At 33.1% G+C, this 21,961-nt stretch overlaps 1 protein-coding gene across 1 annotated transcript in view; it reads left to right on the top strand.

Moving 5' to 3' along the window:
* The first annotated feature begins 2,628 nt into the window (after positions 1-2,628).
* Positions 2,629-21,961, top strand: part of LOC143912658 (opioid-binding protein/cell adhesion molecule homolog) — a 109,965-nt gene continuing 90,632 nt past the window's right edge. Inside the window, exon 1 of the mRNA XM_077431953.1 lies at positions 2,629-2,857. Coding sequence (XP_077288079.1) covers positions 2,629-2,857 — 229 coding nt within the window. The remainder of the gene's footprint in view (positions 2,858-21,961) is intronic.

Raw genomic sequence — 21,961 nt, 5'->3', positions numbered from 1 at the left:
GCTTTCATTAAAAAGTTGAAGTTGTGGAAATCCAATTTACAAAAGAATGAGTTGGATATGTTTTCACTTTCCAAAGATTTCTGGGCCACAGCCAATATTGAAGCAAGTAAAAATCTTTTTATCGACCACTTGGATGGTTTATTGCTGCATTTTTCCAATAAATCAAAGACCTTGATTTCTCAAAGTTTTTATGGATACAGAATCCATTTAACTACAATGAAGAAGGCGAATTCGAGCTGAAAACCACCGAAAAAGAAAAATTGATAGAATTATCATGCGATAGCTCACTAAAACAAAAGTTTCAAAATGAAACCATAATTAAATTTTGGATGAATCTTAGTGGAGAGTATGAATCTTTGTATTGCAAAGCAATGTAAGTACTTCTACCGTTTGTAACGTCTTATTTATGCGAAACGGGCTTTTCGGCACTAGCTGCAATGAAAACCAAATATCAAGCCAGTTTAATAGTCGAAAAGGAGTTACGAGTGGCACTCTCCAAATTGCCTCCAAGATTTGATAAACAACAAAATCCTTCGCATTAAATTTTGGTGTTAGATGTAGTTTAATTAGTTATTTAATATAAAAATAAATATACGCGGTTCGTATAAATTTATGCTATAGCTAGGGTTGCCATAATTGTCAAGCATTGATACGGGACATTTAAGTGCTACATAAATAAAATATGGAAAAGTAGGTAGGTAATAGTTTATTTAAAAAAATTAGTCTTTAACGATGATTTAACTTTTTTAATTAAATCGTTTTCCTCTTTTACATGATGATAAAATTGGGCGCAAGTCATTTTAAAAGTATACTGGCAAACCAAAATTGCCTCAACTGTCTCAACTGCCAACTTATTTCTTTCATCCGACCATTGTGTTGACATCAGGGAAAATATTCTCTCCACATTGGCATTGTGGGCTGGAATGGCAAATATATACTTACATAGTTTTATTAAACATGACTTCTGTTCAATATGCTTGGTATCTCTAAAAAACTTCAGCCATTGCTCTTCCATACTCAATTTCAGCGTTGTCTCCCACTTTTCATTGGTATTATTTTTATTTAAATAATCTTTTAAATATACGAACTGGTTGAAAAAAAGCTCATTGTTTCCAATATCGATTTTTCTTACTTGCAAATATTCAACGGTTCGTTCTATTTCCCCCCATTCTGGAACTTGCTTGAGAGTCATCCAATCGAAAGCATTAAATTTTTTGAATGATTGGGACCACTTATCAATGCAGTGTTAAAGAAATCGACAGTCTGTTTTTGGAGAAAAGTTTAGGGAGAAAACGGGACAAATTGTAATACGGGACATGTCCCGTATATACGGGACGTATGGAAACCCTAGTTAAAACCTAGCAAAACCTTTTTATTATTCTGTCTATTGTAGTGTTCAGTATTTTTTTTAAATAAAGGTTTATTATTTAAAACGTGTCTATATTATTATATCTATTAAAAAATAAAAGGTAGGGAGGCGCGGAAAAAAAAAATTTTTTTTAGGGAGGCGCAGTAGCATAAAGTTTGGAAACCGCTGGCTTAACATGAAGTAACATGATAAATTTGGTGAAGATCCGTCAAACGAAATTGACAGTTTGTTCTTGATCAAATTTACTTTTATATTATTTTTATCTTTTAAATATGAAGAATAATTCTTGTACCAACTAAATTGAACAAATTTTATAAACCAAAAATGGGACATTTCCCTATAAAAAAGTCGCATGTTGGGTTTATAGGAGTTAAAAAAGTTTAAAATAGTGTTACCACACGATTTTTTCCATATCACTGAACTGATTTTTTCTACACTATCTCAGATATGATACGATTTTGGTAAGAATATGTAAACCGGTAGTATTAATTTTCTTTTAAAAGGTGTTTCATCATTTTCTTTCGACCTTTTAAAAAGCCTGTATCTTCTTGATATTTTATACTTATAATCTTTATAGCAATATTAAGTAATAAAAAATTATGAACAAAATTTAACAACTAAAACTAGAGCTTTTATCTTAAAATGCAGAGACACAAAGAGTGATTTTTTTTAGATAATTTTGCTAATGAAAAAAAACACTAGCACGACTTATCTATTCCATCACTGTCCTGGTAAAACTCACCCCCTGCATTATCTCTGGTAATATTTTTTCTTTGTACTGACATATATGTGTAGTTTTGACAGTCATCGGTAACCCATATTTGAATAAACTCGAATAAATTAAAAACAACACGAATATACGCCTATCACAAGTGGAGTCACCTAAACGTGCCATACCGTACTTTTGCGTGAGTTCTTACAATCACTGAAATTCCAAAATTGCGTGATTTTCCCTATGTTAGCGCTCAAATGTCGATTCGAGAACGTTCTCATACCAATTTTATCTTAAAAATTCGTATTCGTAACAAAAAGAACAATTTCCAACAAAAAAATAGTGTAAATAATGCGAAAATTCTTCAAAATATAAATAGACTTTAAAATCCGCTCTTGTAGCAATTCCGATTCCTGTTTACATTTAACTACGTACTAATATTGCATATCCTATTTGCATACCCTATTTATGCAACATTGCACCATGTTTGAGCGCGCTAAACTCCAAATACACACACATATGTATGTACATACATGCATATGCAGCTATGGATAAAACTTCACTCCACATATCATATCGATCCCAAAATACAAATAAAATTCACGCATATAACATTACATGTTTAAAAATTGAACCTCCGACCAAGGAGTTCGGCGAAGAAAAGTCGTTCTACACAACTTCGCCAAGTTTGACATTCCTCGAAAAGCTGCCGAAGACTTATTTGGCGGTGCAGTTTCCCCGAAAGTGCAACAGCTTGCACCGTGGACGATACGTTTGTATTGGTCGATAAGTGAGGTGTAGGGTGACCAAACCCCGCCTCGCGACTAGCCGGCACCGCCATTCCTAGAACCGACCGTCCCACACTGCCAATTACCGACACGCCACCCCACATAAAAAAGTCATGACGATAAGTCGAACTGCATAGGTCGCCGATGCATCGTATGACGCATCTCGTTGACGCCAATTTCGCCGACAAAGTAAGTCCAAGTTTGACGCCAATATGTTCTTCGAGTGTACAAACATATGTACATACATACATACATACGTACATTCGTACGTGTTTTCGAAAGTTCTCAACATCTTATGTTTTTTTGTGCTTTATATATGTGTGATATACTAGTAATATGTTCGATGAAATATCATCGGTTGTATCATTAGAAGAAAATTTTAAAATTCATATTCAAACGAAACTACTTAGAATTTTAATCCTCCAACGTCTTACTAATAATACGTACAAATGTATGAAAAGAGCATATATAATATTGTCATTTCAAAGCCGAGGCTCACGGGTTTAAGACCGACCCAGGGGGAAATATTTTTTTCTGGTGTTTTATATCGTACTAGCTGAACCCGAAATGCGTTGCAATGCCACAATAACGAATGCAAATCCCGTTCCCGTTCCCGTTTTAAGTGGTGGTTAGAGCTCAACTAACGTCAAAGCCGTGTCGTCATAAACCAACTGGTAACGTGGCTACCAACGAACACATTTCCTTGACTACACAATGGCGCTTCAAACTTTGGCGTCGGGAAAATCGTAATTACGAATATTATTATTAAGAGGTTTTTTCCCGTTTTTTTTTTCACATTAAGCTTCCCGGACATGCATACAACAAACCTTAAAAGTTTTATCGTAATCAGTTGAGTGGCTTAGGAGCCTATACGAGACAGACAAACAGACAAATATAAAGATTTCATTTATTTATTTTGATTTATTATTATAATAAAACATTTAAAATGTACAAATAATATTAATAACAAATTACTGTCCAATGCGACATGACACGTTACCCCAGTGATTCACACTACAAACAACAACAAAAAATAGATAAATCTTCAATCATGTCATTGAAATATGTAGACTCGTATTGAATCTCATGAAACTGACCAGATCATCAACACGACAATCAAACTGGTCCAGATGCTTACCTATCACGTTAAGGAACCATACAGCATCCACTAGAGACGTGTTACCGAAAGCAGACGTTCTCGCAAAAATAGGTTGGAGAAGTCAACGATGATGACTTCTCCAACAGTCATTCGGGAGCCCAAAATTTAAGTTGTCAATACTTCCCTTTACTAAAAGAGTTGTCAATACTTCTCTTTAATACTCCAAAGAAATATTCACAAATAGAAACAATCCTTCTCCAAGATAGTGAGTCGAAGCCTGAGATACCATGTAAAAAAGTTGTGGAAAATAAATACGGATAATGTTCATACTTCCTCATGTAAAGGTATCTACGAAACTTTTTTTGAACTCTTTCTATCAAGAGAGAGAATGTCATTTCAATGGGACTCCATGTGACAGACCCAAACTCTTGGGGTGAAATCACACAGAAATCAACGGCACGGCATATCTTCGTAGCTTTCAGTTAAGAAAGGGCCTTTCCAGTTTTTTGCTAATTTTAACAATCTTGTTATTTCGATAATTTTCAGCTACATTTTTTCAAATATGGGATTTGCCGTTATCAATCACTGTCTAGCTATCAATGCAAGGAGAAAATATCACCCAAAACATCCAGGGGGTGATTTTTGGGACTGTGTGCCATGAATGCCATGTGCACGATATTTAGATCTTGAAAGTAGTTAGTGTTGCCAAAAACAAATCCAATCATTTTGGTAGATTTACAGCACATATTTACAATATGGGCCAAAAGTTTTAAGTCACTCTTAAACAGTATGCCCAAGATCCACATTTGAATCAGCTTTCAATAACTAAAAGTGATTAGGAAATAACATGGCACTTTACCAAGGTGAACGGGAGACAATTATTAATAGACCATTCATTCAGCAATTCTAAATCATCCTGCAACTGCAAGCCCTCACAGTCGGAATGGCCACTAATTTTTCTAATAATCAGACTTGGATATTTGAGACTCGATTATCAAAATTTGGTATATTATCTTATTTCATTTTTGAAACGGTTCCTCACCAAATTAACAACCAACTTACATTCTATTTGCCACCCCTATTTTAATATAATCGCTTTGGGGCAACCATGGTAAAAAATCACAATTGTAGTCCAATGTGGAAATTGTCGGTTTTCATAGCAATACGATTATGCCTATCAGCTCTTTCTTTGAAACTAAACAGTCAACCAGAGTTTTATGTCAAAATTTGGAAGCGATTTGCAAAACTTTGTGCAAGGCTAGTCGTGAATTATAGAAAACAGGTTATTGGTTCTTGCACTTTGACAACGCACCCCCACAAAGGGCTTTTTGACAAAATGTGATTTGAATCATTAAAACTCATATGTATAAGTATATATGATATGTAGTTTAACTCCCAAATAATCTACAGGATATGCAATTCCGAATGAATCAATAAAATGCACATGGTTAAAACACAATGATTAAAAAATATGTAAAATCTTATAAAGCGTACAAGCAAACGTCAGATCTTTCATATGTAGGCTTATACAATAAATAAAATGATGTAGTCGTGAGCGGTTTTCTGTTAATCTACGCTGATTGAGTGGTTGTATTACTCATCCCCTACCCCCTACCCTTTGTAATTAATACAACTACCCTCAACGTTCACTTTCCGTCATTTTGACGGGCAATACACTAGTAGCATTGTCATGACAAATTTATCATAATAATTTCCTTCCAACGCGCTTACGTTATACGTCTTGAAGATCTTCACTATTAATCAACGCGATACATAGTAATATATTATACATTTTCGTGCGGCTGGAATACTAATAATTTCCAAGAAACTACTAATAATTCATCGCAAAAAATAAAACTAGACGACTTCAAATACGATATCGACTTGGAATACATAAAAATAAAAGTTTTTAATCAGAAAGAATTCGATTTAAAAAATGTAATTATATGGAAACCGTACAACTATAAACAATAATTTCATTATTAATTTTCCAATTCTATTTGCTTTGTATTTTCTCATAATGAATGTAATAGATAACGGTGGCATCGCAGTATCAGCTTTCATAGTGTAATCAACATCAAACATCTATGTAAATAATTCAACGTACATAACCGAATGCTAAATAATGATATACAATTTGTCGATTAATTTATCTATATTTAACATATACAATTTTCCAGAATTAAAAAATTCTTTATTTTAATATATTACCGTATGTTTTAAAATAGCTCTACATAACAACAGCACACGACGTTCATTAGGTTCTAATTCTTAGATGGGGCTAGATTAAGAAAATGGAAAAATAAACACTCACGTGAGCGGTCGTATTGATTTTACAAACGTTTGTGAATGAAAACGCGAATAACATATTTTTTCAACATTCAATTTTTATCGCCGTGAATTTATTATTTTTAACTAAAATGAAAATCGAGTTGAACGTATCGGATACGTGACACGCAGTTAAAATAAAACACGGGACACGTCGCGTTGTAATTGCTTTCGAGTGACGAAATCGTTAAAATCTGAATGCAAATATCTCAATCTTAATAAAATAAAACAAAATAAATAGAAAATTATTTCGCAAATTTTTTTTTTCATTTATATACAAACAAAATTTCTCGCGTTTATAATAGACGTCCATCTGCGCGGCCGTGTTTTGTATTTGCGTTTGAAGCTATTTTTCAACCAATGGGAAAGTAAATTTGAACGAAATGGCATAAATAACGGTTGATAAACTGCAATCAATCATATTCAACCTGTAAAAAAAGTATAATAATTTTAACGCGACACTAAATCGATATATGTGAATGTTGTGTTGTGATGTGTTCATTTCGTGAAAATGCATGCCAAACTAAATCGAAAGAAAAAACTGCATACTCTATATATTTCACCCGGCCGTATAAAATGAATGATGTATTTTTAATGCGTTTTATGTAGAATATATAAATGATTACATTATAATTTATATTAATATTTCATCACTATTATGCGAATATTTAAAGGAACTGAAGCAAAGGTCAAACTTCCAAACCCCATATTATTAAAAAATAATCAAGCAATATTGAATACACGAAGAGTATACGTATATCAAAAATTTTACATTTAAAAAATAATCATATTTCCACTTGAGCATAACATGGAGAGTAGACGAATTTTGACTTGTGAAGTACTTTTTTAATATGATGCATTGAAAACGTTCACATATTAAGAGCAAATCTCTTCAAAATTCTTTCAAAACTCATTCATAAATAGCAATGAAGAAATCGTACTTAAAAAACGGATTCGTATATAAATTTTCAATTACACAGACGTGCTCATAATATCAAGTGCGGGAAAATAACAAAATGCAACCGCACATTTATGTAAGTAAGCACAGCGATGGTGAATCTATGATGCCATTAATTTTTTTTTTTAATATATGGTAAGCAACTTTCATGAAAATTTTATGATAACACTGTACTATAGATAAAAATGAACGGTCAGTAGATTGCATATTGTTTTAAATACGTTTTACAAACAGACAATAGTGAACCAGCTTTATATAGCAAACTTATCATTTATTTATCCGACCAACTCAAACGAAGTAACCAACTCAACTGATCAAATAAATACAGCGCATAAAAATTACGTTTTTTTACTTCAATTTTGTATTTAAATAAATATAGCCCAGTGGTCAGCGTGTAATACTTTCAACTGAGTGGTCATGGGCTCATTTCCTGGCGCGGTGTTGCTGGCCAGACCTTGGATATGTGTGATCAGATTAATCGTTTCCTATCAGATTTTTCTTATGTATTTGTTTGATTGAAGCGGTTCCAACAAATTGAAAATCTATCATGTCACTCGAAAAAATTGAGTTTGCATATAAATACATATGTTTATTCAAAAAAATGTATGTAATTCTCGAAATAATGATATTTTCGAATTTATCCAAAGATTTCTCTATGATACTGTAAGAATATAATTGTTAATCGATATTTGTAATTGACCAGGAAGGCGCATTGGGGTATAGGTACACTTTAGGCCTTTTTGGTATATATGTATATATATTTATAAAAAAAGTTACACTTTAATTTGCATTAAATAATTTACCAAGATACTTCAATATAAAACAAGCTTACTTATAACTTAATGTTTTTTTTTTGAAACAGTTCAAATTAAAATGGAGCTGGAAGTTTATTAAGAAACAATATTCAATGGAAAAATAAAATAGTGCTTTAATTTTTAGATGGCGTAGAAAAGGGGTACCCAACCTTTTTGAGGTTGCGTGCTAAATTTTAAATTTTAGTAGTGATCGACTTGTAATAAGAATTTTAGAATTTTTGTTACATTTTTTAGTTCTCAAAAGTTAATAAGCTTATTGTAAAAAACTAAATGTATGTAAGCTTATTGTAAATCATATTAACAATTAGATACAACATAACTTCTTATTGAATACTTATCTCGCAGATAAAACCGACTGAGGAGATATCCTTAATTTCCCACATAAATATATTGGAAAAATCATTGCTATGGTTTTTGCTAGATTTTCATTCATATGTTAAGGTGATGATTACAAATTTTGTAAAGCTCATTAAAATCAGAAAACCTCTTGTTAAATTAATCCAATATTTATTGTTGTTTTAAAAGCCATTCCTTTTTTGAAGATACATATGTCGCATTATTATCTTTTCTCTCATTTAAAAATGTTCTTATTTCAGTGAATATTTCTCAAAACCTAACGAAAATATATCATTTGTTACATAGTTCATTGTGAATCAGCAAATATGTATGTATGTCTTATTCCAAAATAATTTCAATTTTTACATAGTAGAATTAGTTACTGTCTACACTTTATTTAAAAATATGGAAATTAATATTATTTTCAAAATTCAAAATCTTAATTGAGATCGACCAAATGTTGCTTCGATATCGATCGGTAGGAAACCCTTGGCGTAGAACATACTGAAAAAGGTTCGCCATTGCTGAACGAGTCGCAGAAGCCCATAGCGGAAAAAAATATTTCGACATCCTATTTAAATGAAATTTTTGATTATCTCGCATCGCTACTTACCCACTATATTAACTTCAGATTTTTAACGACCTCTTCTTTTCATTTTTATTTTTCAATCTGATTCCGAGACAAATTTAATGAAGTCGGTTGAGTGTGTAATGCGACACCTTCCGAGTACGCAATTTTCCGTAAGCCTTCCCCGTTTTTCCATAAAGTGCAACTCTACTGGAAAAAAGCTTTCATTAAAATTCCGCAAGGAGCCATAAATTATACTTAACGGCATAGTTCGGCGTAACGCGGCCAGCCGAGAATCGTCCTGCCTATAAAGCCACACATATTATACATATATTATACATATGTACACACACCTAACGCGTAAAACCTAGATGATATTCTATCTAAAATAATTTAGAAAGCATACGCATCGTTATTCCGCTTTGGAAAGAATCATATTGTGATACACACATAAAATATTGATGGAACGTCGTTCAATACGCTCGACTTTTGTGAAGGCTCTCTTTGTATCGCCCTCTTCATTGTCGCCGTGCAAACGTCAATGCTTTATATACACAAAAGATAAATACGGCTTTGATTTTTTTTCACAAATAAAAAGAAAAAAAGTAAGCAACAGGTGACATCGAAACTTCTGGCAGTCATTCTTTCATAATGTTTGAAAGAAAACATTGAGCGCACAATGCTATCACAGATATATAAACAATATTAATAACACTGATAAGACACATCTGATACAGGTCATAATGAGTACTGCAATACAAATCATAATGATTAATATTCTCTTCAACTAAGGCACGTACCAATTTGATGCTTTCGTCGCCTGTTGCCAGGGGCATCAAGCTCCTCAACCAGATTTATATTAACTTGAATTTGTTTAATCTAAAATGTGCTTTTCTGGTTGGGGGATTGCTTAATTTAAGATCATAACGTGTTCTATTATTGTATTTATTTTTCATTATTTATTTTATATTTATGCTAATATTTTTAGCCATAGTGGCGACTTGGAACTACTCTGTAATATCACTATGGCAAAATTATAATAAATAAATAAATATGGGAAAATTATTGAGAAGAAAATTCACATCGACGTTAAGAAGATCCGGAAAAATACCATGATTATAAAACCAAAACTCATTTTATAATACTTTATGAACTTTTGAAATTAATCTCAAGCCAATAACTTCATTCCAGCTTTACTAGAAAGTTTAATTATGTTTTTGAAAAATGTAAAACTTAGCCATTTCAAATATTTGCACTATTTTTCATGTAGCGGAATAATTTTTGGAAAGATTTTTATCTCCAATTGTTTCTCTCGTTTTATCTGGTTTACCTTCTGAAACGGAAGTAATAAAAGTGGGAATAGATAATAATTTTAACAGGTAGTTTTGAAAATCAGTGAGGCTGACTTTCTTTATTAAAGTCTCAAAAATCAAATAGAAATGTCAGTTAAAAAAAAAATTTAATGAAGAGTTGAAATTTTTGGCCCGAATTTGTATGAAATCGTCTCAATGATTGATGAAAATGTTTTAATAAATAGCCAGTACATAGTTTAACTTTATTGGCACGTTAATGCTAACCAATAAGAGGTCGCCGTCGATTGAAAAGAATTCATTCCGAGTATTTCTGTAGTGCTTCTGGTCAGACTTGAATATTTATGACTCCTAAGTGAATCGTTCCAAGTGAATTCCTTTCAGAATATGCGAATTTATCTGATTTCACTGTTGAAACAGTTTCTCATCGAATCCTACCCACTATGGTCACCATTATTTGAATATTTTTTTAAAAATTAAAAATCTATAAATTTATATAGGTAAATACAAGTAAATACCATATATGTATGTCGCTAGGGGCAATCCGAAATTGCATCATTGGAAGAATTTAAAATCTGGTCCATCGGCTATGCCACCTTTCTCGAGTATTAAAAAATGAAAGTAATTGAACAATATTTATTTTGTAGTCATTCAGTTACTCGTAATCATCGGGAAAATGAAATAAATTTTCGAGTTCGATCATGATTTTAGCCCACAAAAATAATGTGAGTAACGTTGTAACTAAAGTTTTATTGAGAAATATATTGTGAATTGGAAAAATCATACGATAAGTTTAAAATTTATGTGTAACATTTAGTTTATAGATATACGAAGGAAGCTAAAGCGAATATTGGAAAAATTTAGAGTATCCAGGTGATATTTAATAATTTAATTCATGCCTGGATGATTTTTATGTATAATGAAAATATCGCACCGTTTAATAGCTTGAATTCAAGGAAATACAATACAACATATAATACATACGTTTAGTTCTTGAAAATTCCCATATTAAAATTAAATCCAATAGTTTGATCGGCCCGCCGCGTCGCGTCGCGTCGTCCCCCGCGTAAAAGTCAAATCGGCGATGTTCATTGGGTCCAGACAAGGGGCCAATAATTGACGCAATTGCGTGCTCAAAGGGCCACCAGAGGGTAAATAATGACGCTTTGTACCCTCTCGAACCACTTCTGGCGAAATGTCAATAGTGCGGATGCCCAAACAAGCGAATCAGACACTGTCGATTGGATAACCACCGTAGAATCGCACGGACACACGTCCCCCTCTAATCCGTCGAATACGATACTCTGCGACACTGCAATCCGCAACATTTACTAATTGATACCTAAACCAGATTATAAACATTTATTTACCGAAATGCCTAAGCCCACTATGAACGTGACGTATCGATTTGCGACAAGTATGTAAGCCGTGAGCTTTTGCTAAAAGCGAATTCAGATACACATACGAACATACTTACATATATACATTGTATGTACATATGTATGTTGGGCTAATTTTCGAATTCATACTTATAGAGTACTAATATAGAGTGCCACATATATATTATATAATACGTATGTAAATACACATAATGACCTCATTATTATTTTTAATTTTTAATAAACGTATACAAAAGACTTCAAATATTAGACAAATATTAGACTTCTCCTCAATTTGGCCTAACATGAGAAAAAGACAAAGATACAAGCACCACGTCTCAAATATGCATACATTAGGTACTTCTGAGTCAGTTTGAGTTAATTACATTATTCAGAAAAAAAAACAAGGGCAGGAATCGCTCGATTTTTCAATGACTCTGATTCCAGCTGAAAAGTCACTAATCCACGACTCCCGACTCCAAATTTGTGGTAAATTAAGACAACCAAAGTAATGATGAGGTTGCTTACACTAGAAAAAACATAATTATCATTATCGTTTATAACAAGCGTTATAAACGTTATATAAATTTATCATATTGCGAAAATTAGTACATTTTTTTAGTAATGTTTACTAACAAAAAAATGGCAATGTTTGAAAACGATCGGATAAGAACCCAAATTTCGTCACAAGAAAAAATCAAAAGTGAAGTAAGAAGAGGCTAGTGAAAAAACCATATTTCTGTCAAAAATGTATCCACCAATAGTTGGAATTGTCTTCTGAAAGAAGGAAAAAAGAAAAATAAAAGAAAACGAACAGGTGTTTAAGAAGATTATTTAGGTGGTGTCAATTTTATACGAAGAATCTCCAAAAAGTTAAACGAAATTGTCAAACTCCAAATTTCTCAAACAGAAGATGATGTATACAAATTATAAATATATCCCTTATATCAATATATCAATGTGAATGTTTTATTTTTAAAAAAATAATAATCAATCATAAACAGCTAAAACCGGTCACTGCAAAGTTAACAAAACCTCAATAAAAAAGTCATGAAATCCTATTATTGCATGCACACTTTTATATTACATTTGAGAAGGAAAAATGGGTCAACCCTCGAACATTATTACACTAAAGATTGGATACAATCTAAATTATAAAATTAATTTCGAAAAGTATTAACATTTTACATACATACATATGTCGCGTAAAAAATGTGATTAAACCACTACACATAAAACACATTCACGCGATTTAATTTTTTTTCCTAATTGTTCTTGGTCCACTTTCGGACCATTGAGTAAGTAAGACCTTATCGAATCGTTAATTAATCACCAGCACAAAATATTACCCCGTGCGAGTGAAACACCGCAAAATGAATAGAAAGCGTGAAATCCCTAACATACATATGTATGAATGTAAGTGGAAGTTTTAAACATTATTGTGGTACCCATTACTACACATATAACTAATTTAGAAATGCATCTTTGATATTTGAAATAATTTAAAATCAACATTGAAAATGGAAATCGTAATTTAATAAAGAATCTTACGAGGATCGGATATTATTACCATACTATAGAATTTTTTTAAACTATAGACGCTTACACATTAAAATCAATATTAATCCAAGCTTTAAAAAGTGTGAAACTATATATATCGCACTTTAAATATAATTAATACATATAGTGTGAAATTAGAAAAAAAATCATATCATCAAATTACTATACTCCATGGTGTACCACAAGGACCAAAGCTAGGACCTCTGCTTTTTATCTTTTATATAAACGATATTGTTAAAATAGTAAATCAGTGTAAAATTTATCTTTTTGCGGATGAGATAGATACATATGTATAGTATATTTCATAGTATATTTCATATAGGTATTTAAGATACATATGTGATGTTTTAAATGAAGAATTAGCAATATAAATAATTGGTTATGTGAAAAATAATATTAGTAAAAAAAAATTATATGGGTAATCAATGGTTTTATCCGGCTTCGCTCGGTATTTGTAATATAAATCGATTAAACGTGGCTTAAAATGAATCCTGGTTCAAAACTAAAAAATGAATGAATCAGCTTCCGGAACTGAAACAGGAATCCGGATCCGGAATTGAAAAAGGAATCAGGATCCGGAGCTGAAAAAGGAAATTGGATCCGGAACTGAAAAAGAAACAGGATCCGGAACTGAAAAAGCTATCGTGATCTGGAACTGAAAAGGGAATCCGGATCCGGAACTGAATAAATAATTCGAATCCGGAACTGAAAAAGGCATCCAAAATCGGGATTGAAATCAGAACCGGGAATCGGAACTGAAATTAAAATTGGAAATGAAATCGCATTCCGTATCCGGAACTGAAAAAGGAATCGAAATCGAAAATTAGATTTTTTCGATACGTCACGGATTCTATCACCTGACATTAAAACATACATACAAACAAAGCCTCTTTCTAAAGTATATATTATATGTAATGCATATGTGTATGTGTATCAATATATTATAGTTTGTATAATTAAATATTAAACTTGAGTGTATACTCCATTAAACCCGAGTGTGCGCGGACAAATGATTGAACAGGTCGAACAATACAAATACCTAGGAGCAATGATCAATACGGACGACAGTTCCGAAATGGAGATAAGAAGAAGGGTCGAAATAGCAAGAAATGCCTTCGGCAGCATGAAAAATGTTTTGTGTTGTCGAAGGTTGTCTATGAAATTGCGCTTAAGAGTACTGCACTCCTAGGTCAGTTTTGCTGTACGGATGCGAAACGTGGACGCTGTTAGTGCCATCTATGAACAGGATAGATTCCTTTGAAATTTCATAGACAAGCGTCTATGAAATTGCGCTTAAGAGTCCTGCACTCCTAGGTCAGTTTTGCTGTACAGATGCGAAACGTGGACGATGTTAGTGCCATCTATGAACAGGATAGAGTCCTTTGAAATGTGGTGTTACCGGAGGATGCTAAAGATCTCGTGGTAGGAGCATGTAAGAAACGAAACAGTCCTCCAGCCTCTTCATAAAAAGAGAGAGCTTCTTGACACGGTGAAGCGCCGTAAGATGGAATACTTTGGCCACATTATTCGCGGCCCCAAATATCGCCTTCTACAAACAATCATAGAAGGCAAACGGTGGCTTGGAAGAAAGAAGCTCTCTTGGCTCCGGAACATCAGGTCATGGATGGGACTCGGTCTCGAAAAATTATTCGAGAATTCTCACGGGCCATAAACGATGTCTGCCCATGGTAGTCGCCTACGTCCGAATACGGATTCGGCATTAGAAGAAGAAGAATAATTAAATATAATTAACTATTAAACTATACCTTACATAATTAAATAAATACATGCGACACACAAAATAAAAATCCTCGAATTGTAACCAATAGTGTTTGTACACCGGACAGATGAGCCGAGGAAGATCTTCAGATGAAGATCGGCAGTTTTGGCAAGTGTCGCCCGACTGCGGACGATGAAGGTCGTCGATGATGAAGCGATCTAGATTTCGTCGGATGATCACATCTCGCCCCACAGTTTGACGGTCGGGGGTAATTTAGTTCGGGCAAGTTGTCGTAACGATCGAGCGCACCGTGCCTCGTAACGACTTCATACAGTTTAAGGGGGCCCGTTGTTTGATCAATAATGCGTTAATAATCGTTGCGCCGCGGCCACATTACCCCTCCCGAACCAGAGGATGGCCGTGGACCTCACTAACGAGCCCTATGCAGCCACCAATTAATGAGTCGACACCTTGCATGATAATTTGTCGATAAACTGCTGTCAATCAATTTCGATATCCTTTTAAAAATCACCTACATATTTTATTTTATTTTTACATAGATATATGCAGTGGCGGACTGGCCATACAAGCGAACATGCCCGATGGCATGTGGGCCCCACTATCTGTTAGAAAATATGGGCCCTCAGTAAAATTAAATAACTTTTTAACTATTTATAGGATATTGCAACTTTGGGACCTAAAGTTTGGGTATTTCAACAAAACAAATTTCTTACGATATACACAAACAACTAATATCTGCTTTAACAGCCCAAGGATCGGTTAACTTTTTTTATTAGGCTCGAAATGTAAGTTTCAACATTTGCGTGGGCCCTTTTGCCGGGCCCATTTCCAACCTCAATATTATGTATATACCAATACCTATGTAACAACTAACTACTGAAATAAAAATGGGAATAAACAAATTTTCGTGAAAAATATAAACATAATTGCATAAAACAATTTTGATAGGACGATTCATCATCAACCAGCGATTTAAATTTACTTCATACTTTCAAAATAACATTTGATTATACTTCGATGATATAGTAAGATTTAAATACACAATTTTAAACAGTTTCCGAATATAAAATCTATTCCTAATTTAGACACATTCATGTAAATAGAAATATAGGATAGGGGCCCCCTCCCCAAAATCCCGATTTTCGATTAACATTCATTGAAAATATTATGCATTTTTTTCAGGGACGTAATTTGGGGTGGCCATAGGGGGGCACTCGCCCCTCTAAACTAAGGAATAGTGTGAATTTAGAAAATATTATGAATTTAATGATTAATGAGATACTACGGATCTATGAATGCTACGTTTATTTCTTATGTATGTTACTTTTGGGTAACTAATAAAATAATCGCTGCTATGTGCTTTGAAGAGAAACAAAACAAAACTTTATCTATTGTTATTACGTACATGTACATAGATAAAGTGAAAAGACAGTTGGTAGAAATTAAGTTAATTGATAGTTTTTTGATGACTCAGTTTGATGGTCGATTAATGTTGACCATGTGAAGATTTGTGGAAAAAAATTTTCGCCTGCGGCGCTTTTTTCTCTTTACATAATATTTTTTTATAATTACTTTTTCAAAAATAAGCTTATTTTTTTCATATTTTATAACTCAATTAGGTGTATTAAAAGAATATTTTCCATTTTTATTCCGATATAAAAAAGATTTTTTGAAAAAAAATTCAATTTGACCAATCTTTGCCTGCCCCCCCCAAGAAAAAGCTGAAATGACGTCCCTGACGTGGTGGAAAGAAGAAAATTTTGTTATATGGGGGGGGGGGGGGGGGGGACAAATTTTTTTAACCCTGGGGGGCCCCCCTTTGACTCCTGGCATGCACTGATTTCAGTCCCAGTCCGCCACTGGATATATGTACATATGTATATACCGGGAACGCCTGACAGGTAAACCAAATGCGCCTTCCTAGACAATTAATTACACACTTTGCAGCATTTTTATTATAGGTACATAAATCGCTGTATTTCGAGAGGCTGAAGATCACGAAACTATCAATTAATCAATTAATGAATTAATCCATAGAGACATCTATGGATTTAGACTTGTAAGTAAATTTGTACATAAATCTAATTAAGATAGTTGTGACATAGTGGATAGGATGGTTTATGCCAATTTGATGGAACATTTTCAACAATGAAATCAGATAAATTGGCGAACTCTGATAGGAAACGATCGACTTGGTGTCACAAATATCCAAGTCTGACCAGCGACACCAAAGATTAGCACGGGATCAAACCCGGTAACCTCTCGGTGCTCAACATAAACGCAACCACCGAGCCATACTGCTGGCTATATGTATATATGTATTACACTACATTAGGCCAGAGTGATAAAAAATGAAAAATTCGGATTTCCCACGATGTACCTAGTAGAAAACTTGCATCATATTAAAAAAATTTAATCGATTTTAAACAATGTCCCGTGCCTCTAACTTAATCGGCCCATCTTGACGAAAACTACGAAATTTATTTGTACATAGTTTTTAGAATACTTTCGGTTTTTTTTATTGAAATAAAACGCCCAATCCATTATTTGCATGATTTGTTTTGATTGTTTAACGAAAATTCAAAATCATCGCTTTGCCATAAACAACCATAAAAGGCGCGACACACTTACATATAACGTCCATGACAGAAGCGGTATTTTCAAAAAATCGTTCGAAGATAAATATGTACATCGAGGAAGCTTTCAACACATTTTATGTTCAAAATAATAACGGAAACATGAAAAAAATGTTGATTTTCTGAAGAGATTGCTTCCGTCATAAAAATCCCGTTATATGTAAGTGTTGCGCGCTTTTTATGAAAGCTTCTATCAAAACTTTGACATTGAATCTGTCAAAAACAATCATAACCGACCGATTTTTCGAAAAAAAAATCGAAATTGTTCTCAAAAACATACACATGAATATGAAATCGAAATGGATGATTGTTTCCACTTTGCAGACGAACATATTGAGATGTGATCTACTTAAAGTCTATGAAATTAAAAATAGCCATAACAATTGTACTATGATTAGCCTCCTTACGTTTAACAATAATACTTACAAGTATACTTTAAAATATTTAAAAATAATTTTAAAAAGTAATACAATATAAAAATAAAAATTATAGTACCGGCTTCAATAACAATCTTAGACGAATATCTGTATCACTCAAATTTAATTTTGATTGAAATCTAATATCCTAAGATATAAGTATTATTTTTTTATCTTATTTGTTATTTTTATATTTGTATAACTAAATGTATCAAAAAACCTTTGGGTCCATCGGTTATGGAGAAAAATCCACTTTTTGTGATTTTGTCGAGATAAGTCGATTGGTTGAAAACACACACATATGTATCAGTGGCGTGCGGTCCATGGATGCGGTGGATGCGGCGCATCCCCTATAACTTTAAAAAGCCAAGAGTATTTTTAATAAATATTTGAATTTCGCTTCGATGTATTCTTAGTGATGTACGTGATTATGATGTAGTATATGAGTATATATATATATTTCACATATCACGTGTTTTTTGTTACATGATGCATTATATAGGATCGCATAGGCGGCCGGCCGGCCACAGGCGAGTGACGCTGGCGAGTAGACGCTGAGTGAAGTGCGCGCGCGTCATGGATTCGGAGTTCGGACCGATCCCATTTGCGCATGCGCACTATGAGGCTGTCATATTCGCGCGGACGCGTTGACACTTGTTTAACCTCTACGGTGGATTCGGTTTCTCTGTTTGCTTATCTATTGAGTTTCACTTGGAAGCCGCTGTTGATCGATATTTCCGCACGCTACGCCCCAAGTTATTTATCAAAAAGCTAGCCGATTCATTTCTTTAGACGAAGTTAATCATTTATACTGTAAGTTGGTTATTTTTTACTTTTGAATTAAGTTTTCATTTTAATTAGTTTCGTCTAACTTTATTTTTAGTTTACTGTTCCACTACTTACGAGTTTTCATTATTGCCTTTAATATGGATATCGAAAATAACAATGAGAGTGGACTTGTCGTCGAGATCAATAATAATTGCAATTGTTTAATTGAAAATGTGCTCAAAAGAAGATTTGCTTCTCTCCCATTTAATGAAAAGGAGATTATTGTTAAGAGCCCCAAACCCACACCAATATTAAATATTCAGTCTAAAACAAAAACATTTAAAAGGTATTTTAACACAGAAACATACGAAAAAATTTCATGGATTTGTGGATGTGCTCACTTAACGAAATTATTCTGTTGGCCATGTATTTTATTTTCTCAAGAAGTGAATGTCTGGAGTAAATTTGGATTTTCTGACCTAAACAATTTAAGTAAATCGCGCAAGAGACATGAATGTTCTCAAGCTCACATATGTTCTGCTGCTCAATTTAAAAAATTTGGAAAGGGACCTCGTATAGAAAATTTTTTAAGTGCTCAATTTAAAGCAAATATTGAAATGCACAACAAAGAAGTTACTGCAAATAGATACATTTTGTCGAAATTAATAAGCGCGATCTGTTTTTTAGCAAAACAAGAACAACCTTTACGAGGACATTTTGAACACCAGGAATCGGAAAATAGAGGGAATTATATTGAGTTGCTGTATCTGTTGAGTGAATCAGACATAAAATTGAAAACTCATTTAGATAACTCTACGGTGTTTACTGGACTATCGAACCATATACAAAATGACTTGGTATCCGCAATATCAAAAGTCTTGCTAGATGAGATTAAAACTGAAATACGTGCATCAAAATTTGTTTCCATAATTGTGGACGAATCTACAGATATCAGTCGCAAAGCTCAGCTATCTACTATTTTTAGATATGTAGATGAAAACAATGAAATTCAGGAGAGATTTGTTGGATTTGTCGATGTTAGTCCCAATAGAACAGCTAATGCTCTTTTTCAGCACATACGTGAGACCTTGGAAGAATTTGGTTGTTTGGACAAATTAATTGCACAAACGTACGATGGAGCGGCTGTAATGTCCGGGGAGCATAATGGAGTGCAACGAAAAATTCGAGATATTTGTCCTAATTCTTTATTTGTCCATTGTTACGCTCACAGATTGAATTTAGTTTTGTCGCAATCTGTTAAACATATATCCGGATGGATGCAAACGTTTTTTCAGCCGTATGTTGTCATTTTCAACTTTTTTTTGTAAGTCTTCAAGAAGAATTTCCCTTCTCGATTGTCAAATAAAAAAACGATTTCCCACTGCTGCCCCTACACGATGGAACTACAATAGCAAAATTTTAAATATGATATTAGAATATCAAACAGAATTAATGGAAATATTTAATCAAATAATTAATGATGAAGACGAATGGGATACTGATGCTGTCATAAATGCTGAAGTCCTTCATCGTTATTTAAAAGAGTTTGAATTCAATTTCAATTTGCATTTATTTTCTGCAATATTTAATTCGGCAGATTTTTTATTTGAAATTTTACAAAAAAAAACCTTTGACATATCGTATTGCGTAAGTGAAATTAAAAAATTTGTAAAATATTTAGATAACAAAAAAGACGATTTTGATTCATTGTGGAACAAAGTAATAACTAAAAATTTTAATAGAAAAAGAAAATATGCTGAATGTGAAGAAGATGTGAAAACAACGTATAAACTTCACTATTCTGAAATTTTAGAAACTCTTTCAGTAAATACAACCAATCGATTTCGAGATATCGAAAATTTAAAATTTCTCGAATTTTTTAACGTCAAAAAATTTAAAGAATATGAAAATAATTTTCCAGATTTCCTATTTAAATCACTCCACCTAACTTATGGAAAATACTTTGATTTTATGAAATTAAAAAGCGAATTAATTTACATGTACTCAACGCAAGATTTTCATTTGAAATCTATAAATGACGTAAAGGAATTAATTGTGAAAGATGATCTAATAGACGTTTTGGAACAAGTATTTAGTTTAATACAATTAATTTGTACGATACCTTCCACGAGCGCATCGGCTGAACGATCATTTTCGACTATGAAAAGAATTAAAACGTTCACCAGAAGTAGTCAAAGTGAAGAAAGACTCTCTGGTCTTGCTTTAATTGCAATCGAAAAGAAAATAATGTCAAATTTAAAAAACAATAAAAAATTCTATGATGCGGTTATCGATGAATTTTGTAAAAAGGAACGAAGAATAAAATTAAATTTTAAAAAATAAATTGGTCGGTTTTTTTTTTCAAACAAGGGACAGCATCCCTTGTTTGAAAAGTCACCGCCCGCCACTGATATGTATGTACGTTGTTTAAAATAGTCGAATTTTTTATTTAACACTTCTTTGATACAATGCGGTATATCATGGAAAATCTGAAATTTTTATTTTACGCTCCGGCCCAATGTATTAAACATATAATACATTGAATCTTTTCACTTTATTTTTTAGCGGTAAATTAACCTAAATGTATGCGTCAAACAAACGAGAGAATTTAATTGCCGTTTCGTCGTAGCGGCAAATTCTTTTGTAAAAACCAGTATCTATACATTTTCATCGAAGCAGATAGATAGGGGAGGGGTTTATTTGACGAATGAAGGGAGAAAGTCTGAAGGGAAGGCGGTGTGGGGGGGAGGGTACCTCGACGCGGACGACACTCGTCAGGTGTGAAAATGATCCTTTCAACTGTTCACAAAAGAATTAGCGAATCTGAGGTTCCTCGCTACAGCTTCAAAAAGCCATCGCGGTCCCTTTGTGGCGAAACTTCGCGACAAAGTTTCCGCGCCAAAACTTACCCGTTGAAAAGAAACCGATACAAAAAGAAACATCCGCCAGGGGTGGATTACGCACGCTCGGCTAAATTTTGACAATCCACTGCCCTCCCTCTTACCTCATCATCCTCCCCCTCCTTTTTATATTCTTATGATTAATGCCATTTAGTTACTTCAACAATTTTGAAAATTTAAGTACCTTTTGGAATACATTCAAGTACATTTGTGCATATGTATGTATTATATAAACTGTATTACAAGCAAATTTCACTCAAAATAGACGCCAACGAAAA

This window comes from Arctopsyche grandis, chromosome 6, assembly GCF_051622035.1.
Source record: "Arctopsyche grandis isolate Sample6627 chromosome 6, ASM5162203v2, whole genome shotgun sequence".
Lineage (NCBI taxonomy): Eukaryota > Metazoa > Arthropoda > Insecta > Trichoptera > Hydropsychidae > Arctopsyche > Arctopsyche grandis.
This window is presented reverse-complemented; position numbering and strand designations above follow the sequence as displayed.